The 26129-nt window shown below is 46.1% G+C and overlaps 1 protein-coding gene across 4 annotated transcripts in view; it reads left to right on the forward strand.

The window, feature by feature from the left end:
• Positions 1 to 26129, forward strand: part of CARMIL1 (capping protein regulator and myosin 1 linker 1) — a 300801-nt gene that overhangs the window by 115556 nt on the left and 159116 nt on the right. For all 4 annotated transcript variants that reach the window (XM_039257306.1, XM_039257307.1, XM_039257309.1 and 1 more), the window contains exons 5-8: positions 2580 to 2701; positions 14353 to 14450; positions 14787 to 14857; positions 15228 to 15301. In XM_039257306.1, coding sequence (XP_039113237.1) covers positions 2580 to 2701; positions 14353 to 14450; positions 14787 to 14857; positions 15228 to 15301 — 365 coding nt within the window. The remainder of the gene's footprint in view (positions 1 to 2579; positions 2702 to 14352; positions 14451 to 14786; positions 14858 to 15227; positions 15302 to 26129) is intronic.

The raw sequence follows: 26129 nt of genomic DNA on the forward strand, positions 1-26129 counted from the left end.
CAGCACAGAGCCCGATGCGGGGCTCGAACCCACGAACCGCGAGATCATGACCTGAGCGAAAGTTGGACGCTCAACCGACTAAGCCACCCAGGTGCCCCATGGAAACCTCTCCTAAGTGAGCCACTGGCACTTACATCACCGATTATTCTCATAAACGTGGATTGGAGGTCGTGGGTTGCGTCCAGCTGGGGGATCCAAACCAGAATTGTTTCAAGTGTGTGATTTTTTTTTTTCCCTGCAGCGGAAATAGGAGGGACGGAGGTATTGGAACGGGAGTCTTTGTCCTGGTGAGATGATTTGCCGTGTTAGTGTCACCTCTGTCACTCTGTGGCAGCCTTTACATTATTGGAAGGTGGTGACATATATTATGCAGGGCTGCACACGGCTTTTGTGTGAGTGCGGATGGGAAGGCCTCCTTTCTTCCCATTACTTGTCACCTTATTTCTTCCCTGTCACTCTGTTCAGTCCTGTGCAGTAAAGAATGATGGGTGTTAAGAGTATGTGGAATTGGAAGAAGCTACTGACTAATTACGCACACCCAACTGTGAGCTGAATAGCTGTACTAGATGTGAAGAGAGTAGACGTGCCGGGTGGTGAAGAACAGAATTCCCCGGGGTGGGATGTGGGGGGGGAGGGGTTGCCCGGGTCAGGATGCTAGGGGTGGACCCAATGGCTGTGTCCCGGAGTATCTGGCTTTTTAAAACACGCATATGCACACATTCATGCACCTGGGACATCTGAACCTAACTGCACAAAGCAGCTTTGGTTTGCTTGAGATACTTCCTTGAGGTATCCTGGGGCTGACCAGTAAGTAACTGGCAGGGACAGCAAAACGCTTGCTGCCCTTTTGGGGAGAACTGTTCCTGGGGTCACCTTCCACAAGACCAATGCATGAAAATTAGGATAAAAAATGCATGCCTTTGTATACATATGGGGAGCCAGCTGCCTGGCGCAGAGGCGGTACGTATTGACAGATTCCTCCTGGGTCCTTGTGGAAAAGTAACATTTTAAGGTCGAGGGTCACATAAGTCTTTCTGATCTCATCATTTTGGCAGATAACTTGGATTACTTTTTCTTTTAACATAAACATTTTGAAAGAGGATTATTTTTTTAAAAGCTTATTTATTTGGGGCACTGGGTGGCTCAGTCAGTTAAGCGTCCAACTCTTGGTTTCGGCTCAGGTCACGATCTTACGGTTCATGGGTTTGAGCCCCGCATTGGGCTCTGCGCTGACAATGAGAAGCCTGCTTAGGAATCTGTCTTCCTCTCTCTCTGTCTCTCCCCCACTCATGCTCTCTTTCTTTCTCTCAAAATGTGGGACTCAATCTCACCTTGACCTGAGGCAAAATCAATAGTTGAATGATCAACTGATTAAGCCATCCAAGCTCACCCATATGATTATTTTTAATTGAGCTACTTTTAGCTAAAGTAAAAGCTAGTTTCATGGGCTAGTTGCACATTAAGTGTTATGTTTCCTCATCTTATTTTTTCACAAGGTAAATACCAGCAGAAAGTAAATATGTAAGGATATTTTGGAACCCCAAAGGGATTACATTTAACATGAATATTTAAAAAAAATTTTTTAATGTTTATTTTTAAATAAAGCAGAGGAGCAGGAGAGGGGAGAGAGATTGGAAGACACGGAATCTGAAGTAGGCTCTAGGCTGTCAGCATAGAACCCAACGTGGGGCTTGAACCCACAAACTCTGAGATCATGACCTGAGCCGAAGTCAGACACCTAACCAAGTGAGCCACCCAGGTGCCCCTAACATAAATATTTTTTGAGATCCAAGATAATGATAATTTTTTAAAGTGATTGACATGGACTCTCTTTATTTGAAATGTGTCCATAAACAACCTGTTGGCCTTTGCGACCCACCCATTTTCTCAGGTTGGTTTGTATTTATTAGCTGTATGACCTCAGTGTCAACATTTTTGTTGCAAGCTTTGGACATTTCCCAGTAGTTAGTTGGAATGGTTCGTTGCCTAGCCCTGAACATGATTACCATGTTCCTGTCACATAATCCTTTCCGAGAATTCTCTCTTCTGAGAAACGTTGAATTGTTGATAAGCATTTGATTTTTCTTTTGCCACCGGGCAAAAGGTTTTAGCATTTCACTTAAACATGTCATAAGGGTCTTTGTTTTTAAAACATATTTTTAAAAAAGGCAATGGCTTGCGCTGAGTTGCTGACTGAAGGAGGTACACTTCCTCACACCGGATGGTGGGGATGCAGCGGACAGTGTAAGACCGATCTCAGGATAAAACGTTGGTAAACGAATGTGAATATCTCGACTCTGTCGTGTGTGCGCCCACGTAGAGGGGGTCCGTGTGAATCAGTAGTTTCGCCTTTAGAAACCCTCACTTCAGTTTCTGGATGTTTCTGACAGCCTTTCGCCCGTCCACCCAAGCGCTTCTTGGAGTCTGAACTGAGGGTGGTATTTTAAGGAAGTGCTTCTGAAAAAGCTGGAATTGTGTTGTTGGTACCTGTCCGTGGGAATACATAGTTTACGTGACTTAAAACACAACACTCAGCATTTAGACTTGTTGTTAAGCAGCGTCCCGCCCGCTTCTTGCAGATGGTCGTGGAGACTGAGAAGCACAGCATCTCCATGAAGATGGCCTCCCCCGACGACGTGAACGAGGTGCTGGCTCACATCGGCACCTGCCTGCGGAGGATATTTCCTGGCCTCTCTCCAGTGTGAGTTCCCAGGGGACCGGGTTGGGGGAGCGGGGTGGGGGGGAAGGGCGAGAACCTCCGGTGAGAGCTGGCTCCTTGTCACCCCTGCCCTCAGGGCCACCCCACCGCCTCTGTCTTCTCTTCAGTGTTAAATGGCAGACCCTGACTCAAGCTGTTGTGTTTTGTGTCTGAGGTTTCCCATAGGTTCTCTACTTTCAAGAGCCTGGGTGACAGAGGGTTTGGCCATCCCCTATCCCCCTTTTTAAAATATAATTTATTGTCAGATTGGCTTCCATACAACACCCAGTGCTCATCCCTGTAACTGCGCTCCCCAGAGCCCATCACCCAATTTCCCCCTCCCATAAACCCTCAGTTTGTTCTCCACATTCAAGGGTCTCTTATGGTTTGCCTCCTTCCTGTTTGAAACTATTTTTTCCCTCCCCCCACCCCTTCCCCATGGTCTTCTGTTAAGTTTCTTAAGTTCCACATATGAGTGAAAACCTATCATATCTGTCTTTCTCTGACCCACTTATTTCACTTAACATAATACCTTCCATTTCCCTCCACATTGTTGCAAATGGCAGGATTTCATTCCTTCTCATTGCCAAGTAGTATTCTAGTGTATATATCAACCACATCGTCTTTATCCATCCATCACCTGTGCTCCTGAGGCTAAAGCAGAAACTTTTGTGGTGGAACTTGAATTTTAGTGGTGTGAGTGAGATTTACCCCAATGCCGGGGGCCGAGTGCTTTGCAGAAATTTACTACTAACATCGAATATACTGTTAACGAAGAGTATGAGAGCCTTCATTTTGTCTTATTAATTCATTTATTTTTTTGCCTGATCAGTAAGACAAAACTTAAAAACAAACAAACAAAAAAGAAACAAAAATTAGCCTCTTTCATTTTCCTCTGAGTTTCCTGGAGCCCACGTCAGGGACATTAGTGACTTGTGTCTGCACACGCCGTCATGTTTCTTTGTTAACGTGCTTTTCTTCAGAATTACTATGGGTAACAGTGTGTCCTGAGGGAGCGTGTGGGGAATTGGAAGAGGGGTTGGATCGGCTTAGGTCAAAAGGCAGAAAGGTCCTGGTGCCAGAAAGCTCCCTAAAATGATAGCCCATAGTGGGAATGCCTTCCGGCTGGAAGGAGCCAGTCCAGAGATTTCTGGAAATTCCCTGTGCTCGCTGTGTGCGAGGACACGTCTAAGGTGGTTCGCCGGGCACCTTGCTTGCGGGGAGCAGGAAGGAAGTTTCGGGGACTTGCCTTTCATGGGTCAGACTCCTGGATGCTCTGCTTGTCAGTTGAGGCAACGCAGGAAAACCAAGCCTCATGTCTTGCTCCAGCCTTTTGGGTGCCTGCAGGGGGCTCCGGGAGACGGGCCTTCCGTTCCGTGTCTGGCTTTCTGACACCTGCTGGGTTCTTCTAAGGGCTCTGTTCTGGGCTTTCTTGTTTCCTCAGTCCCCGCCAGCCTGGGGGGCCGGCACTGTGTCCTCTGGCCGTTCCCCGGGGCAGCCGCGGCCTCCTGGGTCCCTCTGACTCTCTGGCTGGCTTGCTGTGGAGGGAACGGAGGTGGCAAGTGGGGGCAAGGGGGAGCCGACTCCTGTCTGGCTGGAATTTCCAGGTAGGAGGCCTCCTAAAGCCAGGCTCTTGCTGACGTCCAGCCACACGCCTGTGTGTGTGCGGGAGAGGCGCGGGCGGACCAGGGTGCGGGGGTGAGGTGAGGAGCGATGAGTAGCGGCAACGGGAAATACCCAGCAGCAAAACATCCTTCCAGCCCGCAGAGAGCTATCTGGGGGTGATCATGTGTTAGCAATCCGACAACCCCTGTTTCCTGAGCTGAGCTGAGTCGTGGGACTTCGCACCCCACCTTCCTGATGATGCCTTTGCTCTCCTTCCGGATGAGCACTGCAAAATGAGACCCTTATTAAGCACCTTGCTTAGCAAGGGTGGGTGTGACCCTCAGAGCAGTGCTCAGAATCTCTGCTTTCTTTAAAATGCAGTTTTCTTTGCCTAATATTTTGAGGGAATTAGTTTTATTTTCGGTTTTGTGTCTCCCATTTTTCCTTCCCAGGGAAAATTGTATAAGAAAAGTGTTTTCACTTTTCGCTTCCATTTAACTTCTTCTTAAAAGGTTCAGGCAGGGATTCCATGATGAGCTCCGTCTCCAGAGAGGCCGTCACCGCATGCACGTTAGTTTCTAAATCCATGAGCTCCGCCTTACCCTCCTCTCCCCTTCTGTCCCCTGGTCGCAGAAGGTTGTCCCCAAGGTTACAGGGTACAGCCCCTAAACTTAGCAAGTTTCTTCCTAAAAACCTGCCCGCATTTGATAGTATATCTCAGTTAGTGACCTCATCATTTAATATATTTTAATGTTTATTTTATTTTTGGGAGCAAGAGACAGAGCACAAGCAGGAGAGGGGCAGAGAGAGAAGGAGACAGAATCTGAAGCAGCTCCAGGCTCTGAGCTGTCAGCACAGAGCCCGATGCGGGGCTCAAACTCACAAACTGTGAGATCATAACCTGATCTGAAGTCGGACCCTTAACTGGCTGAGCCACCCAGGCGCCCCAGTGGCCTCATCATTTAAATAGTCTCTCGTCCCTACCTTGCACATCTGATTAGTTGCCAAGCCCTTTTCACGCATAGTTTCTGGTCTGGTCCTTTGTCTTCTCATGACCACTGCCTTAGTTCAGAGGGTCTCACTTGCCAGGGTACATGGTTCTAACTAGCGTCTCTGCCTCCAGTCCTTTCCTTGTCTTCCTCGCGCACCGCCACAAGGATTACCCTTCTGTGATCCGGAAGCGTCTATGCAGTGAGGCTGGCGTACAAGACTGCAGCCGTCTGGCTCCGCGTCCCAGGCTCCCGAGCACGTCAGCCCCTTACACTCTCAGTGCTTCCACACAAGCTGCCATTCCAGACAAGCGTCCGCTCCAGAGGACGTAGCCCAGAACTCAGAAGCGTTTCTTTATTTATGTTTCCATAGAACTTTGTGATCACTTCCTAGGGTAGCACCTGTTTCGTTGTGTTACAGTTGTTTCTTTACACCCTCATCCGCTCAGTGAATATTGAGTTTCTACAGATGGTGGGGAGCTACGTGTTGGGGTGCACGAGCCACATGGAATTTACATTGCGAAGCAGACCCCCTGAAAAAGGGAAGTACATAAATGAAGGAAGGAAGCATAAATTTGACTGCAACCGATCTTCCGTGCAGGCCGAATACAAGGAATACAATTCTGTCTGCAAGTGGCCTCGCCGTGGCCATGATTCTTTGAACAGACCCTCGTGGAAGAGAAGGAGCCTGCAGAGGGCGAGGAATGCTTCTTTCTCGGGCCTCTGCTCATGCTGTGTCACCGGCCCGAACCAGGATTGGCGTCGCTGAGGCCCTGGGAGCCACACTGGGGCAGAGTGTGTGGAAGAGGAGGGTGCAGACGGGAGGGATGGAGCTTGGTGTATGAGATAAGGCTGGGAACGTAGGCTCTGGTCAGTTTACGGAGAGAGTGAAGAGTTTGCAGTTTAGCGGCAGCTCCCTAGGGAGCCAGTGGTGCGTGCAAGTAGGGATGTGACGTGATTCCCTTTGCAGTTTATGAAAGTAGTGCTGCGGAGAGAGAATGGTGTGGGAAGGGGAGGAGCAGGTTAGGAGCCGGTGATCAAGGGGAGGATGGCCACGGCCAGGGTGGGGCGGTGACATTGGAGATAAGGATGGAGATGGAAGACAAGGTTTATTGTGGGTGCAGGACCGGCTGATGGATTTGGTATGTGGGTGATGGTAGTGAGGAAAGAGAGGACCGAGGGCGCCTCCAGGGTTCCTGGATTAAGGACTTAGTGGCCAGTGCTACTTTGCAGTGAGGGGGAGAGGGCCCAGGGCAGGTGTGGGGGGGCAAGTTTTATTTTGGGGGGAAAGCACCCCAACCATTTTGTTGTAAGCATGCTAAGCCTGAGATCTAGGGTTATAGGTGGGGATGTCAGATGGGTCGTTATGTACGTGGGGCAGGAGCTTGGAGGAAAGGTCCAAGTCTGGAGATGTAGCAGACATGAGGCATTGGCGTAGAGCGTGGCTTTTCTCAGGTCAGCCAGAGAGACGTGCACCTAAGAGAACGTGTCTTCAGAATGAGGGCAAGTGAAAGAGGAAGAGCCGGGAAGGGCTCCCCATGTACTCACCTCTGTGAACTGACACTGTGGACACATCGCTCTCACGGATGGTTCTTGAAAACCGTGTGTGGAGCTACAAGAAAAGGTGTCTGATCTGGATGACACAGTGGGTGCCTGGGCATACGTGGGAGGTGGTGGGACACAGGCTGGCTGTGCGGAGCCCCCCTGAGGAGCGGGCGGAGGATTTAGAGTCAAGGGCAGGGAAGGCAGACACAGCTCCGATGTGGAAGAAGCCACGGATTATAATTTAGGACTTGACTTGGCAGGAAATTTAAATAATGTCAATGTACTTGACTTCCGTTTTGCTTTCCTACCCACTGTGCACGGTTTGGTTGTGAGAATTAAACCTGTAATATTTTGTGACTTGCATGTTCGGCCTTTACTCTCGAAGCTCCTTACATGGTGTTGCACGATTTTGGCTGGGGAAATGGGTAATTACATTGGTGCTGGTTATCGACTAGCGAGGGTGGAGAGGTAATCAGGTCCTTTCTTGTCCATCTCTAGCGTGCTTTAGGTTTAAGTGGTCAGTAAGGGAAATATTTCCTTTATGTCAATAATGGAGAACATGCAAAACAAAATATGTCCAGGGGCACCTGGGTGGCTCAGTCGGTTAAGTGGCCGACTTCAGCTCAGGTCGTGATCTCGCTTCCGTGGGTTCGAGCCCCACGTCGGGCTCTGTGCAGACAGCTCAGAGCCTGGAGCCTGTTTCGAATTCTGTGACTCCCTCTCTCTCTGCCCCTCCCCTGCTCATGCTCTGTCTCAAAAATAAATAAACGTTAAAAAAAAATTAAAAACAAACAAAAATACCCAAAATATGTCCCTAGTAAATGTCATACATCCCACTCACAATAAGTTGAAGAAAATGAAACTGTATATGACATCACATGGTGTGTTAACTTAACTGGAATTAAAATAAAAACATAGGAAAGAAACTATATACGGACTCCTCAGCCTCGTTGGAGTCATTTGTCTCATCAGATGTATTATCTGGGCCCTGCTCTCCCTCCTTCCTCAGGGCACTTTGGTTGGGATGGATGGACCGGAAAATATCTGATGAGCGGATATCAGGAACTTAGAGAATCTGAGGGACAAACACAGCCAGGGCATCCCTCAGTTCAGATAATTAGTTGTTAGACAGCCCAAGTTTAACTGTATACATGAAACGTATCTGTAAAGATCTGAGCATCTGGTTTTACCCAAATAAAAATTTTGAAAATTACATCCATGATCAAAATAAAATCTATAAAAACAACATATAAATAATCTACAAAGTATAATCAGTACTCTTGACTATTATCAAGAGAATGTAGGTAGCAAAAAATGAAGAATTTCAGTTAAAATTAATATTCACACCAGTATTCTCTCTTCACCTCCCTTCTGTACATATACATTTATCACTTCCTCTCTCCTTCTCTTACAAAATGACATTTCCCTCCTCTTATGAAATAAGGAAAGCTTTGGGGTGCTTGGGTAGCTCAGTCGGTTAAGCGTCCGACTCTTGATTTTGGCTCAGGTCATGCATGATCTCATGGTGTGTGAGTTCGATCCCCTCATCAGACTCTACGCTGTCAGCACAGAGCCTGTTTGGGATTCTCTCTCCCTCTTTTTCTGCCCCTCCCTCAAAATAAATAAATAAACTTAAAAAAGAAAAGGCAAGGAAAGGTTATTTCGAAATATGGAGAAGGCTTAATGATTCAAGAAGAAAATTTAAGTTAAATTTAAAAATCAAACCGCCGTTAGCATTGTTCTGTGACTGCTCTCACCCAGGCCCAGCTGAGACCGTGATGGCGAGGGAAAGTGACGGAAATACTTGTGGCCTGAGTGTTATAGGATCTGTTTCCCCAGAGGTGCCCGTAATGGCATTGCCCTCCAGGACGCTGTTTTGTGTTATGGCTTCAGCTTTTCTGATATCGAGAACCTTGGCTGTTCTCCAAAATGAAGCTAGGTTTTTTTTTTTTTTTTTTTTTTTTTTTTAATGTTAAAGTAAGTCATCAGGACATGGAAGAATTCATTTAGAAAATGCTCACTGAAGCACTTCGTCAGGCGGCCACACATACATGAGTGAACTGTGCCCTACTCTCCAAGAGTTTGTAGGCTAGAGGTGGTGTGAGAAAGTTCCACCAATTATTTTAGCACAGAGAAAATCCTAGGATTTCAGAGAAAGGAAAGTCATGTGCGACTTGGGATGCCGGGAGAAGAATGTAGGATGTGAATTTGCCCTCCTCCTTGTTTGGGGGAGGGCTTCTGTCGGGGGTGTGCTGGGCCGAGTTCTGTGGGGATTGGTGGAGGCCGGAGGGGAGGGGAGACAGCCGCCTGCCTACTGCAGCTGGAACTGGGGTCCAGAGGACAAGCCTCAAGATGGGTGCTGGGGAGCTATGGAAGGCTTTTGAACACTACAGTGAAATGGGAGCTACATTTCAGGGAGAAGCATTGCTTTGTGCGACTTCGTGGGTGTGTATGGAGAGAGCCTTGAGGTGGGAACTGGGGGGTGCCCGCTTGTCGAGATGCTTCAGCGGGTGTGAGACTCTAGGCGAGCTAACTCACTTCTCGGTGCCTCAGTGTCCTCATCTGTGAAGCGGAATAATGCTGTGTGTAGAGGTGAGGATTAAATGAGCTCATGGAAACTGCTTCCACGGCGCTACAGAAGTTGTAGCTGCAGTTCTGACTTCTGTGCGTCAGTACCCAGCAGTGTCAGAAGGAAGCCTGCGCCATCAGAAAGGAAATTGGCACTATTTGTAGGGAGCATGTTTGAAGTTTATGATTTTTTTGAGAACGAGAGGCAGAGAGAGAGGGGAGGAGAGAGAGAATCCCTAGCAGACTCTGCACCATCAGAGCAGAGCCCAACACGGGGCTCGAACCCATGAACTGTGAGATCATGACCTGGGCCGAAATCATAAGTTGGATGCTTAACCGACTGAGCCACCCAGCCGCCTTATGATTCTTTCCATTATTATTCTATGTTTACATGTAAGCTGATTACATTTCTCTGATGTGATTTTTTCGCTGTGGTTAAATATACCTTAATAACATCCTTTTTAGGGGATAGAACAGTAACCTTTTAGTTTATTTGTTAGAATTTTATATTTTATATTTTATTTTATTTTGTCTTTTTGAGAGACAGAGAGAGAGAGAGAGAGAGAGAGAGAGAGAGAGAGGACACGACTGGTGGAGGGAGATAGGAAGAATCTTAAGCGGGAAGCGGGCTCACACCGAGGGCCGAGCCCGACACAGGGCTCCATCTCGGGACCCTGGGATCATGACCTGAGTTGAAATCAAGAGCTAGCCACTTAACTGACTGGCCTCCCAGGCGCCCCGAACACTAACCTGACACGATGTCTTCCTTCGGCTTCCGTGTACTTGATTCTTCCGTCCTCTGCGGGACTCACTTGGGAACGTTGGCCGAGCCTGGGTGTCCGTGTATTAGGACCAGGTGTCTTTCCTTCCACAGTAAAGAAGGCCTGCAGATCTGTTTATGCAGTCAAAGCCAGTTAAATATGAGAAGGTGAGGTTATTGTGAAGAGAAGCGGCAGAATAGGAGTTTATGTGTAAACAGAGAAGGGCGCCGTGTGGTCCCTTCACGTCCCTAACACAGATGCGGTATGTTGTCGGGATGGGGTTTGCGTCAGTGAAGCGCGTCGCGCGCTGGACACTGCGGCCCTCCTGAGCGGGAGGAGCTTTGGGGCTGAATTCTAAATAAATAGGTTCAGCGGAAGAAGAGTTTACAGATCGTTTTGTGTCAGCAGTTGAAGCAGGAGAGCTCGCGTGCCTGTGCACTCTCGCTCGCCGCCCTTCTTAGCCTGTGGCCCACAGCTGGCGGTGATGCACGCGCACTTGGCCCGCTCCACCGTCCTGCCAGTGAGCGAGGGGCAGGCTTTGCGCATTTGCTAGGATTTTGGTTGATCTGTCGTGGCAGATCTTATTCTGACAGCAAGTCCTTTCTGTCTGTCTGTCTGCACAACACACTCTCTCCGTGTGTGCGTAGGTGTGAACTGTGCCCTCTGGTGCACGCACATGGGCTCTTTGCTGCTGTTTAACTACAGGCAGAAAACAAGATGGGCCAGAGGAGGGGTGGAGGAGTGGGGGGGTTCCCTTCCCATTGTGTTAGAGCCGGAAACACTAGCCGTCTCCTCGAAGTTTACTCCTTATAACGTATCTCTTATGTGAGTCAGGGCGCCTGTTCCGTGAGACGTCTTCAGTTCCTGAAATCTAAGTGCTTTTTAGTTCCTTACAAGAGAGAGAAGCATCATGGAGCAGGGCTGCTTGGAAAACCCCAGACTAACACCCTCAAAGAGTGGTTTTGGAGGTCAAGGGGCAGCCTCTGCACACAGACGTCTACGCTAGCCGCTGCTTCCCATTTTCCAGCCGACTTGCCCTTACCGCCCGAGCAGGAATGTCCAGTGTTGTTTTTGGAATAAAATTGAGGCTTTAGTTTCTGAATCTGCCATGACAAGTCTTTTCCTCCCTCTAATCCCAGACTTCCACTTTCCTGTTCTCGATCTTGCCGGCTTCCTGCCAAAGATTTTTGCCTCATTTTCTTCCTGCTTTTGACTAGCTTAGCTTTGTCCTGTGTGTCATTGAAACAGCATGCCGTGTAGCCCTGCTGAAACAAACCAAGAATTTTAGAAGACAAATGTGATCTCAGGTGAAGTCAGACCCGCGTCTGGTTTGATGTGTCCAAGGTTCACTCGATCTAGTTGTGTAAATGCTGGGGCTGTTTCCGAAAGGTCTGCTGTTGCTTTGCCTAATATCTGGTTTTGCTGTCTCATCGCCGGAACGCAGCGCCACTAAAAACCGAATGATGGTATGGAACTGAGGTGAATCATTCCAAATGGGAAGATTCTGTAATACCGCTTTCATTGTGAATGTCTTGTTAAACCTACAGTTACCCCCAAGTTCAGGAGTTTTAAGGTAACGAGGTAATCATAGGTATTTTCAGGCGAAATCGAGAAAAATCATGCTGCACCCGCAGACGTCATGCATTTATTTACACGAGAATTTGAAGGAATTAAGGACATTTGGCCTAGTTGGTTTTACCTGATTATACCTCCATCGTAAACATTGCAAGGATGTAGAAATGTCTTCAGGGCTCGCGGAACGTTGGTGTTTAAATGCTTTGTTATGTGTCAGAGGGTTTCCGTAGAACAGCGCACCGTGCCGGGAGGTAGCGCATTTTGTCTGGAATCCATCCCGTGAGAGAACAGAGGTAACTGGGAACATTTCCCGCTAATAGTCCACGAGGTGATTGAGATCCGTCATGATGACTGAGAGCATTCTATGTAGCAGAAGTGCTTCTAAATCATTTAATGAAAGATTAAAACATGCTCAGTATAACTTAGCATCTGTATGACAGCACTTCGCACCCGGGTCCTTCCGTGATCTCGGTGCTTCTAACCCAGTACCCTTCCTCACAGCCTGTGAGCTCCTCCCTTCCTCCCCACTTGACTCTTGAGGGCCACGCCCAAGACCTCATCAGCTCCCACGACAGCGTGTGCTGGGGTGAAGTCACAGTTCACTAGTCTCCCTGTGACCACAGGCCTTCTACCCTCTCTTCCTCGGAAGGACCAGCGCTTGGACTTTTTCGGGGCCTCTGGGCCGTACAGCCCTTGGGTCTTCCCTCTCTTTCCTGAGCGCCCAGCCCACGGTGTCCAGCATCCCTCAAGTTCGTCTGGAACTTTCAGCCCGGAAAGCCGGCAGCCCCACTGCGTGCCCGCCGCCCCCTTTCTGCGCAGGTCTGGGCTGTGGTGGTGGAGACGGTCCCTCACTGGTCCACCTGCTGCTGCCAGAAGCTCATGACCTTCCCTCTCACTGGGCTTTTCTATTTAATTTCTCAAGTTACTTGTCTGTGTCCAAAGTTTGCCCCCCACCCCGCCCTGCAGGTTTGTGTCCAGCGCCTGTCTCTCCAGCCGGTGCACCCTGTTCAGGCTTTTTGTGGCTCCTCGTTGCCCTGAGAATAAAATCCAAACCCCGTAACTGGACCTCGAAGGCTGTCCGTGACCTGGTTCCTGCCAGCTCCCCAGACCCTTCTGCTACCCGTCCCGTCGCGCGGGGTATGCTGGCCGCTTTGAACCCTGTGCCCTTTCTGGCGGCGAGCATGAGCCTTCTCATCGCCGTGAACTTCCTTCCCTTTATCGGGAGTACTCTCCCGGCTCCTGGTTCCCCATCCCCACTCCCACCCCGCCCTGATGAAGTCTTTACTACTCTTCAGCTTTTAGCACAGACAGAGCGTGTCCAAACTCCCTGCTCTCTGTTGCCCTCCCCCCACCAGAGGGGAAGCTAACGGCCCTTTTGCTGCCCCCCTTCCCCCCACTACACCCTCTGCTTCTCCTGTGTAAAGAGTTCTCCTTTCGTACTGCCTGTTTGTGTGGGTCTCACGATAGGCGGGAACAATGTGGGTTTTGTACATGGTTGTGTACATAGTACCTGACAGCTGGGCTTGCCTGCTATAGACATTCAATAAAAATTCAGGGGTGAGTTAATGGATTCATAAATGACTCATTAAATGATTACTATGTGAGGGGCACCTGGGTGGCTCAGTCGGTTAAGTGTCTGACTTCGGCTCAAGTCATGATCTCATAGCTCATGAGTTTGAGCCCCACATCGGGCTCTGTGCTGACAGCTCAGAGCCTGGAACCTGCTTCGGATTCTGTGTCTCCCTCTCCCTGCCTCCTCCCCTGCTCATGCTCTATCTCTGTTTCTCAAAAATGAATAAATGTTAAAAAGAATTTACATGATTACTATGTGATAAATCTGAAAGCATCAGCTAACGTTTATTGAGACGTTAGCAGGCAGCACGGATTGTTTTAATAATTTCACAGGTATTAATTTCTTTCTTTCTCGCAATTACCCCATGGGAATAGGCCCTCTTACGTCACCAGATCTATGAATAATGAAACTTTGGAGGCAGTCTGCTGTGTGTTGAACCACTGCTCTGTCCTGCTTGTGTGTGTGTGTGTGTGTGTGTGTGTGTGTGTGTGTGTGTGTGTAGGACCTTGTGGGCTTCTGAGGATGAGTGGGGACTGGACATGCTTGCTGGCCCAGAGGACTTGCTGTCGGGGGCAAGAGACAGTAAAAGGAATAGTTCTTCCAACCTGACGTGCTCTTCCTTGAGCGCGTGTGTACGGGGTACTGTGAAATGGCAGAGGAGGAAGTTTGTATTTTAATTTTTTGAAAGTTAGTGATTTAAATTTAGTATACACAGCATCCGATAATTTATTAAATAGAGCACACTAACTTCTAACTACTCTAATGCAGTCTAACATTACCAAACAACGAAACAACATAGAGGCTGTTGACATCCCTGGATAGTTCCTTGGGCTTCTAAAAGAGGGCTAAAGAAAGGAGATTATTATTAAGTTTCTGAGGGTTCCATCTTCTTAGTGCTCAAAAAATTGGAATTTATATTTACCGAAATCGAAGTGGCACCCATCTTTGGTCTAAAAAAAGGTGTATCACAAAATAGACTTCTACGTGCAGGGCAAACCAGTCGATGTTTGAAATGTATTGTTACTGTTGATCTTACAGGAGAATCATGAAAAAAGTCTCCATGGAGCCCTCTGAGCGACTGGCCAGTCTCCAGGCCCTGTGGGACAGCCAGACCGTGGCCGAGCAGGGCCCCTGCGGTGAGCATGCATTTTAAAACCAAATTATAAACGGCTGCATGGATGTCCCCGTGCCAGGAAGTTACGTCTATTCCTAGTGTGCTTCTGTAAAGGTGCAATTAGTTTTAAGGTGTAATTACCTCTGCACAGACTTTAGATTGGCGGACAAAAGTCCTATATTTAAGCTGTGTTGCGTCCTGCTATGTACTTACTATAGAACAGGGGAGAATGTTTGCTGTTTTCCCAAACAGAAAGAAATAATCAGCATTGTCAACGTCGGCCATATTTAAATCTTTAAATTTTTACTTAAAAAATTGTTTAGCCAAAAACCTGTCACGTTTCTATTGTGTGTTTCAGGTGGATTTTCTCAGATGTACGCCTGTGTGTGTGACTGGCTCGGATTTTCATACAGAGAAGAAGTACAGTGGGTAAGCGTGTCTGTGTGCAGGCGTGTATGTGTGCTTACACACACACACATGCTTCGAGAATACCTGATATTCGACTGGCTGGTTCCTTTCTTCCTTCCTTCCTTCCTTCCTTCCTTCCTTCCTTCCTTCCTTCCTTCCTTCCTTCTTTTTTTCCTTCCCTCCCCTCCCCTCCCCTCCCCTCCCCTGCCCTCCCCTCCCCTCCCCTCCTTCCTTCTTTCTTTCTTTCCTTTCTTTCCCCACTGCCATTCATTTCTTTGCTTAAAATGTTCCTTCTTCAGATTACGTGAAGATCTGTCTGTGTCATTGTCCAATTCTCTCTCTGCATCCCTCTTTCCTGATCATCTACGTGATTTAATTCTATTTCAAATAGGATGTGGATACAATTTATCTGACACAGGACACCAGGGAATTGAATTTGCAAGACTTCAGTCACCTTGACCACAGGTAAGCCACTGCTTTCTTTCCTTCCTTTTACAACTGACTCTGCTTTCAAAACCACACTTCTCTGCTGGTGCTTCTCAACCCAGGAGATCTGCAGAAAATCCTGTCCTAAGGGGAATCGGGAGAATCTAAGAATCTCTGAATTTTGCCCTTCAAGTAGTAGTTTCAGATGTGTTCATTTGGGATAGAGGGTGCATGTGTGTACCTTAAATCCAGAGTTAGAAACTGGAAATAACATAATTCTGAGGTTCTTACCCTGGCTTGCAAAAGTCTATTAATCATCTGTCTTGTGTATATAATGTATAAAATCTAGGGTTTTTTTTGTTTTTTTGCCTAGTTGCCATTAGAACATTTTTCTAGGAGGCAATTTTATGCTACAATCCTAAGAAATGGCTTTTGGCATTACGATGTCTTTATGAATTGGGGATTAGCTGCGGGGGTAAATACGTGCATGTTGGTGGAAACAGGTTTGTCGATACCTGCCTTGCAATGGTGATGATGTAGCTGTGAATCCTGTTACACGTAATTTGAGAGGCTCGTAGGTTTTAAGATCTTGACTTTCATGTGTTTAGGGCCGTGGCTAGGGGATCGGGCCCCAGGGAAGGAGCGTGGTTCAGTCCATCTGGATGTTTAGCCCCTGATGACGTGGAGCAGTGCCCGTCTTTGCCTCCTCCGCCCTGGAAATGCTGCCACGTAACCTTAAGGGGCAGTCGTTAGTCCCCGCGCGGTGACCCTCAGCCCAGTCTGTCCTCTTTGTCTGGCTCCGAGACAGCGAATCCTGGCCTTGTGGCTCTATCTTTCGTGCTATGCACATCGCTGAATACAGCATCGTGGCCTGAAAAATGCCATTTCAAATGATCTTTCCACCTATCTGGCAGGAAAATCCAGAATTGTGCATGGGTCCCCGAAGAGTTCTAGCCAATGGAACGGAGCAGACAACACGCACAGGGGAGCCCTCTCTGCAGCGCTGGGGGCTGCGGAGGGTGGCGAGGTGGGGTGAGCCGTGTCTGTGCTTATAGCTGATGAGAAGGCCTGAAGTGCCCGGTCCCCAAGCATGGAATTGCCCCCTGCTTGTGGAGTGGGGCGGTGTTCTCCCGCCCCGAGCCAGACTCCCTCTTCTGCACACGCAGGACTTTGGACTCACTTCTTGGTTTCCCTGCGCTTCCTGGGTAGCTCGTGAAAAAGTGAACTGAGAAACAAAAAAGGGAAAAAGCTTTACTCTGCAGGGTTTTTCTCATAAAAACAGGAAATTGCGTGTAGGATATGATGAGTGGGTTGACCTCTGGCCGCCTTTACACGTGCTGAACATGATTGAGCTTTTGTTTGTGTGGGTTTTATCTATTGGGATTTGTTAGAAATCAAACTAAAATTAAACATTTATTAGTTTCTTTAAAAATGTGGGTAAACCCTTACATGCTAGCGTAGGTACCGTTTTCATGAAAAGTAACTGCTTACCAGGACAAAAATAAGTCAGCCGGAAGAGTGGCCTCACTTTACCCCGGTGCTGACCTCTAACTTCGGACTTGCTGGAAGGCAGCCGGATTCCCATATCTGCTTCTGTTCACCGTGTTGTGATGTGTGGCGTTGGTGAAAGTATGTTTAGAAAACCCAGGCTTAAGCAGAGGTGTAGTTAGAGAAGGGAGAGCTGTTGATAGCCTCTTCACCTCACTGTGGCTTTCCTTCTTCCATCCTTTACCATGACTAATAAGTGATCGTTTTCTAAAGATCATGCAGTGTGGAATTTGAAACCGTACCCATGAACCTTTTTAATTTTGTTACATTAAATCCATTAGAGCCCCTGGGTGGCTCAGTGAGTTGAGCGTCTGACTCTTGATTTCGGCTCAGGTCATGATCTCAGGGTTCGTGAGACTGAGCCCCACGTCAGGCTCCCTTCTGGCAGTGTGGAGCCTGCCTGAGACTTACTCTCTCCCTAGCTCCCTGCCCCTCCCCTGCTTGAGTGCGTGCTCTCTCTCGCTCTCTCTCTCTCAAAAATAAATAAACTTAAGTCCATTCGGTCCATCTTGTACTTTGAGCTAATCTTAGCCCTAGATGGTTTTGTAGGATTCTGCATTCTACATTTAGAAAATACTGGTTCACGGAGTTATGCACACGGTCCAAAGATTTTGCCGTGGTACAGTAGAGAGAAAAGAAGACATTTGTTAACACTGCTGAGCTTATCACAAAAGTCTGTTTCAAGCATGACAAAGCTGTCAAGCTCATAGTGGCAGATGAGTTTCCCCGAATTCTAACATTTTCTTTAAAGATACAACTTTACTGATGGAAAAAACTTCCTTGAAGTGACTGGCTAACTTTTTACACTTTAGAGGAAATATCTGCTAAATCCCGAGTCTGAATTAACTGCACTTTGCCATTTCTTTTCCTGATGTTCCATGAAAAAAGCAAGTGACTTCTGCTTATAACTCCATCTTCACTTCACATTGAGAAGGTGGCCCCTGCGATGTAGACAGGAAGCAGTTTGTGCCTGTTTCTGCCTTGTCACGCAGGCATGTACTGAAGGCTGAGACTTAATGAAGTGAGCACTTTTTACTTCATCAAGGGCATTGTTTATTTTTTCCTTTGGACAGAGAGAGAGAGAGAGAGAGAGACAGTGTGAGTGAGGGAGGGGCAGTGAGAGAGAGGGAGAGAAAGAGAATCCCAAGCAAGCTCCGAGCTGCCAGCACAGAGCCTGACGTGGGGCTGGAACTCAAAAACCATGAGATCATGACCCGAGCCAAAGTCGAGTCGGATGCCTCACTGACCAAGTCACCCAGGCACCCCAGCTTTTTCTTTTTTTAAAGTTTATTTATTTTTAGAGAGCTAGAGAGCACATGCGGGGGAGGGGCAGAAAGGGAGAGAGACAGAGTCCCAAGCAGGCTCCGTGCTGATGGCATGACACAGGGCTCGAACTCACGAACTGGTGCGATGATGATCTGAGCCAAGATAAAGAGTCGAACAGTCAACTGACTCTGCCACCCAGGAGCCCCAGGGGCATTCTTAACTGAAATTGGCATTTGTTGGAAGAAACTGGGTGTGCGGTCATCAGGAATTACAGTGACCATTGTCCCAGGCTGGCACGGCCATGTCGATTCCTGTTAAGGTGCCAGCGGCTTTCCCTGCTGTCATTTTTATACCATCCATGCAGACGTCTACACGGCGTAACGGACAGTTTGATTTAGTATTATTATGAAAGTACTCTTGAACTTGGGCGGCCCCTGAAGGAGTCTTGGAGTTCCCCAGGGGTCCGTGGACTGTACTCGGAGTGAAGACACCGTGTAGGGCGGCTCGAGGTGTTTCTGCAGCTTCCTTGGTTACACTTTTAATGATTTTTACGCCATGAATAGGCTGTGTGTAGTGTCAGTGCTGTTTTCTAGCTTATCCACTGTACTCGCTTTGGTGATTCATCTGTCCACAGAGGGAAACTGTATCTAGGCAAGCTGCTAAATACAGTTACTTGAAATACGTAGAAATATGTAGGGTCCTATCCACCACTGAGAAACCTTGTCAAAACTTAGTATTTACCTACAAACAGATTTTTCCTAATTCCTTAGCTGGGCAGTTTTCATTTTGTCAGTAAACACTGCATTCATAATCATTTACTTTTCCTACTTGGTAAAGGGCTCGAAGGACTTTTGCCATTACCGAGACTAGATCAGAACGTGGAAAACTTTTCCTGTAAAGGGCCAGATAGTAAATGTTTTAGGCTTCACAGGGCACACAGCCTGTTGCAATCCCACACCACCAGTGTGGATACTCAAAAGCAGCTCTAGACAACATGTGATTGAACGAGTGTGACTGTGTTCCAATAAAACTTTATTTACAAACCTATGCTCTGTGAGCTGTCGATTGCTGGCCTCCCCTCTAGATCAGTGGCTTCTCATGTGGGATGTATGTACCCAAAGAAAAAATGCAAGATGAGCTACAAAAGAAAAAAAAATTAGAGCTTCTATTTATATTTATTGCTGACTCATTTTAAAATTTCTATCTTTGTTTTATAATATACAACACATTACTGTTGTGTTTTGTGTATAATAACCATTAAAAATTAGTTCTTAAAACTTTTTCTGTTTAAAAAAATTTTATTTTTATTGCAATGGACTTAATAACAGTGGGGCTCACTGCTCTAGACATCCCCTTTCCTACAAATGCCTAAATACTTGGACTTTTTTCAGAACTCTGTGTCTTGCCCTAATCATCAAAGTTTATCCCCTCTTTCTTGAGGATTTAATTCTTTCCCCCATGATACTTCCTATTATGATTAGCGCCAGCTTCTATAAAAAGGCTGCTTACTTATGGTCAGTGCTATTAGATAGCCTGTATTATTAGTATTTTGCTAGTCAAGTCACAATAGAGTTTATTAGATGAACATTTCCGTATGTTAGAGTCTGTGCAGGCTTGCCCATGAAGGGACAGCCTGTACTTAAGTGACACATGGTTTGGAAAGATCCATAGTGGCCCAATTTGAGTATGATACAGGTCATTCTCTGAATTTGAGAGGTTTTACGAAGATGTTACTTTCTCATTTGGGTCTGAATTGTGGAGAAGAGAATGGAGGAATGAGACACGTTGGAGGAGCGAGCAAGAGGAGAGAGTCGACGGGCCGCTTGTTGTGCTGGAGTCTAGTCCGTTAGCAGGCGGCCAGGAATTCTCGTGTGAGCTGCTGAGTTTTCCCAGGTGACAGGTAGCACCCATTAGCTCTGTAGGAACAAACTTGCCGACTGGCCATCATTCAGAGCTTTATCTTTTCATTCCCGTCTTACTTGTCTGTAGTCATCATGCTCAGACACATCCCTTCTTCAGAGTCTCTAAAATCATTAGCGGTCCTGGGATGGAAGTTATACGGGGGCCGGGGTGTCCTGTTCATGCTGTATGACACGATGCCCCGCGGTCAAACCAGTGGCTCAGAATTAAGGATTTTCAAGGGCAGCTGAGCTGCTCTAGGGAAGCCGACCAGAATCCTGGGAGGGGTAAGGGATTATTTTTTAAAAGCTGACTAGATTACTCTGATACTCTCCGCCATCTGCAGGTTGGCAGTCGTCAGAGGATTCACAGTCTTAGCTTGGTTTTGCTCTCTGTCACCTACACTCCAGTCCATGGCTGCATCCTCTCTGGATTCCTAGAAATTCTATGTGTTTCTTTCAGTTCACTCACCCAGGCCGGCATCTCTTGCATTTAAAGATGTGTGACTACCATTCTCTTCAGCTTCTCCAAATCGGGAGGTTTGGGTCATGCGTGTGGCATTGACGTTAACGTTGCAGGTCTGATAACAGGAAGACTCAGCATGGTTTTGGCGGCTTTTCTCACGTGGAGCACAGGGACGGAGGGATCTCCGTCGGCATCCAGGGGAGATAGGTTGAGAGGGTGCAGCGCCAAGGACCGGGCAGTGCCCCTGTCATCGTTCTCATCAGACAGACCCTCCTAATGTCATCACCGCTCTGATTTGCCTGGGATCTGATCTTCCGCAGAGACATACCATCATTAGGACACCATGACCCTCATATCACATGACCCCACGAACTGAGAAACAGGGCAACATGTATAGCGTCCTGAGGCCGCTTCAGGAGCTCTCTTTCCTGTACACCTGCCTCTGTGTTTGTGCGTCCTCAGCCACCTCCCTTAAGTCTTTGGGGTCTGCCCTGGGGCTTCCGGGTAGATTATAAGCAGCTTGAATGCTGTCATGGGCAACTGAGGAGCTAAAAGGCTGTATCAGAACTGAATGTAGGACCAGAGACCCTGGTACTGAATAAGGATGACTGGGTGTATGCTCCAGCCACCCCGGTCCTCCCTGGAGAAGACAGTTAGGAAGTACTGTGCTCGGGGAAAAAGCCCACGCACTTGTCATTTCTAGCTTCCAAAATTTTATTTAAGTATATTCTTAAAATGTGTTCTGCTTTAGATACCAATGGGCCAAAAAGAGGCATAGCTTGAAAAAGGCTTTGCTGTACATTTGTCACGGGACCTCTCCAAGGTCTGTGAGCCGACACGTTAAAGTGTAATTGCACTGAATTTTGCAGTGGCGGGGAGTGAGGGGGGTGCAGAGGTAGTGGTGCTCAGGTGAAGAGAACATCGCTTCCGACACGTCAGTTTTTCTTGCTCCCAGAAGATTTGTAAGACGAGCTAATCTCGTCAATCCTCTAAAGAAGCAATGACATGCATCGCTGAACTTAAACTTGCCTCATGAGAGCCCAGCCAGCAGCTCATTCCCTTCAGACTCATGTGTTTGTGTTTTCATATTTCTTACTCATCAGAGTGACATTCTTGAGCCTGAGGCTGTCGGGAAAAGAGTTTTGAGCGTGGGTTAATGTTTGTCAAGGTTGTCCCAAGGGCATTGGTGTAATTCGTTCCTAATCTAGGCTCTATCTCTTTCTTCCCACTCTCATTTCAAAAGGAAGAAATGCTGTTTGGAGTGTGGATTCGGGTGTGAAGAGCACCGGCTTCTGTTTTCCTTTCCAAAACGTCTGGGAACATTTCCGTAAACAGTGGTTTCTGGCCTGGGTCAGACAGACTCTGATGTACAAGTTGATGATACTTTAGGGGACATGGAGAAAATTGTAGAACTTGTTTTATGTTTATTTTACATCTGTTTTATTTGTACACGCATATGTTTTATACTGAACAAGATATATTGGGATATATATGTCATTTACAGAAAAGCACACAGATTTGGGGGGGGTTGTGCTCAAAATATTGTTCAGCTAGGAGGGAATAAGCAGAAAATTTAAGGACCACCTGTTTAGGCCCTCGGTGATGTCCTCATCCGTGAAGTGTTTCAGATTGTCACGTACCTTACAGAGTCGGTGAGTGACACGTACCTTACACAGTCGGTGAGTGAGTGGTCCGACTAATCATTCAATTATAGACAGGACATACTTCTGTGTGTATTAGGAAAGCAGGAAGGAATAGCTAATCCACGGCGCTTGAAACTTTTTAAAGCACTCCAACTTCCATTTTCAAACTAGATATAAAGGAGAAAAGTCTAAGTTATCTTCCTAAAGGCTCTCAAATGAATGTTAAGAAGATACTACTATGGGTCGGAATTTAGGCCCCCTTTGAACGCATGTTCCCTCCTGTGCGTGTAGAAAGGGTGCAGCGTGGTAAGGCTGCATTCTCCTGTGAAACGCCTCCTTTGAGCCTCCGAATGTTAGATTTGTTAGAGGGAAATCTTTACTCCTGTGGTATGTGGATATACTATAAAAATTACCATGTCATCCATTGGATTATTACTCTTTACCTTTGAACTTGTCCCACCTTATAGATTATGGGACTTGGTAGGCATTCTTCAAACCTCTCAATTATTTTTATTCTTTACCACCTTTCTGGAGTATTTCACACTGTCTATTTAAAAATCCAGTGTTTTTACAATTTCAAAGAGGAGGAGGCAGTCAGGGACAAGGGACTAAGGAGGGAAATTTGGTCAAAACATAATAACTGGAAAAATTAAATCCTTAAGTCCTGCAGATCAGAAGGATGAGGTTTAACAACTGCTAATTCAGTGGATTATCTAGAATCTAGCAAGGAATTAGACAAGTGACTTAGACCCTAAATCACTTGCCAACTTCTTTGATTTTGCATTTTAACTTTTTGAAATAGCCCCCCACCATTAACAGTTTATTTTTAATATCCAAAACAACAAGAGTGCTGTCGTTATTTGAGAAATCGCTTCAGGAAACATGTTATTGACTTTCCAATTAAGCGAGTGGTTGAATGTGATGGAAAGGGTTTGGAGTCTTTGATCTAAAATCCTACAGCCTCACTGCCCTGGATTCTCTGTAGTGTAGTTTGAAGATTCTTGACGACATGGAAGGGAGATTACGCGTGTGAGATGATAGCACAGTGGTTAGGACAGCGGCATGGGAGTCACACTGGCTGGGCTGCGACCTGGCTGTGCCCGGACTAGCACTGTGTGATTAGGCCTCTCTCAAACTTCTCTAAGTCTCAGAGGTTTCCGTCTGTAAAACAACGTGAATGGTAGTGCCCCCTCCTGGGGTTATTGTGAGGACTATATGGATTCATAGATCTAAAACATTTAATGATCTAAAACATAATCTAAAACATAAAAATATTTAAATAAATGCTTGCTGTTTTATATCCTAAAAGACTTGCCTCCTTCTAAAATAGCCAACTATATAAAGTGGCCAATTTTCTTAATTGAAAGGAAAAGAGAGATACAGAATCCCTACATTACAGAAAATTTTGCATTTCCAGAGACTAGTTCATGATCTTTTCTTTTCTTGTCTTGTCTTTAATTTAAATTTTAGTTAGTGCAATATTGGTTTTAGGGGTAGACTTCAGTGATTCATCACTTAGAACACCCAGCGCTCATCACAAGTGCCCTCCCTAGTACCCATCACCATGTAGCCCATCCCCCCCACCATCAACCCCTCAGTTTGTTCTCTATCTTTAAGAGTCTCTTACGGTTTGTTTCCCTCTCTTCTCTTCCTCCCCCTCCTTCCCGCATGTTCATTGTTTTTTTTTTTTTTTTCTTAAATTCTACATATGAGTGAAGTCATATGGTGTTGATCTTTCTCTGATTGACTTATTCTGCTTAGCATAATACTTTCTGGGTCCACCCACATCATTGCAAATGGCAAGATTTCATTCTTTTTGATGGCTGAGTGATATTCTATTGTATATACATGCACTGCATCTTTATCCATTCATCAGTTGATGGACATTTGGGCTCTCTCCATAGTTTGACTATAATGCTGCTATAAACATTAGGGTGCATGTACCCCTTTGAATCTATATTTTTATATCCTTTGGGTAAATACCTAGTAGTGCAAATTGCTGGATTGTACGACAATTCTATTTTTAGTTATTTTAGGAAATTCCATAGTTTTCCAGAGTGGCTGCACCAGTTTGCATTCCCACCAGCAGTGCAAGAGGGTTTCCCTTTTCTACATCCTCATGAACGCCTGTGGTTTCCTGTGTTGTTCATTTTAACCATTATGACAGGTGTGAGGTGGTATCTCATTGGGGTTTTGATTTGTATTTCCCTGATGATGAGTGATGTTGAGCATCTTTTCCTGTGTCTGTTGACCATTTGGATGTCTTCTTTGGAAAAGTGTCTGTTCATGTCTTTTGCCCATTTCTTCATTGGGTTATTTGTTTTTTTGGGTGTTGAGTTTGATAGGTTTTTTATAGATTTTAGAGACTAACCCTTAATCAGATACGTTGTTTGCAAATATTTTCTCTCATTCCATACGCTGCCTTTTAGTTTGGTTGATTGTTTCCTTCACTGCAGAAGCTTTTTATCTTGATGAGGTCCCAATATTTCATGTTTGCTTTTGTTTCTTTTGCCTTCTGTGACATACATAGTAAGAAGTTACTGTAGCTGAGGTCAGAGGTTGCTGCCTGTGTTCTACTCTAGGATTTTGATGGTTTCCTGTCTTACACGTAGGTCTTTCATCCATTTTGAATTTCTTTTGTGTATGCTTTAAGAAAGTGGTCCAGTTTCATTCTTCTGCATGTCTCTGTCTAGTTTTCCCAACACCATTTGTTGAAGCAACTGTCTTTTTTCCATTGGATATTCTTTCCTGTTTTGTCGAAGGTGAGTTGACCATATAGTTGTGGGTCCATTTCTTGGTTTTCTGTTCTGTTCCATCGATGTACGTCTTTGTTTTCATGCCAGTACCATAGTGTCTTGATGATTACAGTTTTGTAATACAGCTTGAAATCTGAAATTTTGATGCCTCCTCTTTTCTTTTTCAACATTACTTTGGCTATTTGGGTTATTTTCTGGTTCCATATAAATTTAGAATTGTTCTAGATCTGCGAAAAATGCTGTTGGTTTTGATAGGGATTTCATTAAACATGTGGTTTGCTTTGGGTAGTATAGACATTTTAACAGTGTTCTTCCAATCCATGAGCATAGCCTGTTTTTCCATTTCTTTGTGCCTTCAGTTTCTTTCATAAATGTTCTATGAGTACAGATCAGAGTACAGATCTTTTATCTTTTGGGTTAGGTTTATTCTCAAGTATCTTATTGTTTTTGGTGCAATTGCAAATGGTATCGATTCCTTGATTTTTCTTTCTGCTGCTTTGTTACTGGTATATAGAAATTTCTGCGTGTTGATTTTATATCCTGCAACTTTACTGAATTCGTGTATTTGTTCTAGCAATTTTTTGGTGGAGTCTTTCGGGTTTTATACATCGAGTATCATGTCATCTGTGAAGAGTGAAAATTTGACTTCTTCTTTGCCCATTTTTATGCCTTTTCTTTCTTTAGTTGTCTGATTGCTGAGGGCAGGACTGACAGTGGTAAGAGTGGGCACCCTTGTCTTGTTCCTGACCATAGGAGACAGGCTCTCTGCTTTTCCCCTTGAGGATCACATTAGCCATGGGTCTTCTTTTTTTTATTTTTTATTTTTATTTATTTCTAGGAGAGAGAGAGACAGCATGAGCAGGGGAGGGTCAGAGAGAGAGGGAGACACAGACTCTGAAATAGGCTCCAGGCTCTGAGCTGGCAGTCAGCACAGAGCCCGACGCGGGGCTCAAACCCACGAACCGCGAGATCATGACCTAAGCGAAAGTTGGATGCTTAACTGACTAAGCCACCCAGGCGCCCTGCTATGGGTCTTTCATATCTGGCCTTTATGGTATTGAGGGGTGTTCCATTTATCCCTACTTTGTTGAGAGTTTGTATCAAGAATGGATGCTGTATTTCATCCCATACATTTTCTGCACCTTTTCACAGGATCATATCATTCTTATCTTTTCTTCTGTTAATGTGATATATCATGTTGATTGATTTGCAAATACTGAACCAGCTCTATAGCCCAGGAATAAATCCTACTTGATCATCATGCATAGTTCTTTTAATGTACTGTTGAAT

The sequence above is a fragment of the Hyaena hyaena genome, unplaced genomic scaffold (genome assembly GCF_003009895.1).
Source record: "Hyaena hyaena isolate Hyena2069 unplaced genomic scaffold, ASM300989v1 scaffold_614, whole genome shotgun sequence".
Classification (NCBI taxonomy): domain Eukaryota; kingdom Metazoa; phylum Chordata; class Mammalia; order Carnivora; family Hyaenidae; genus Hyaena; species Hyaena hyaena.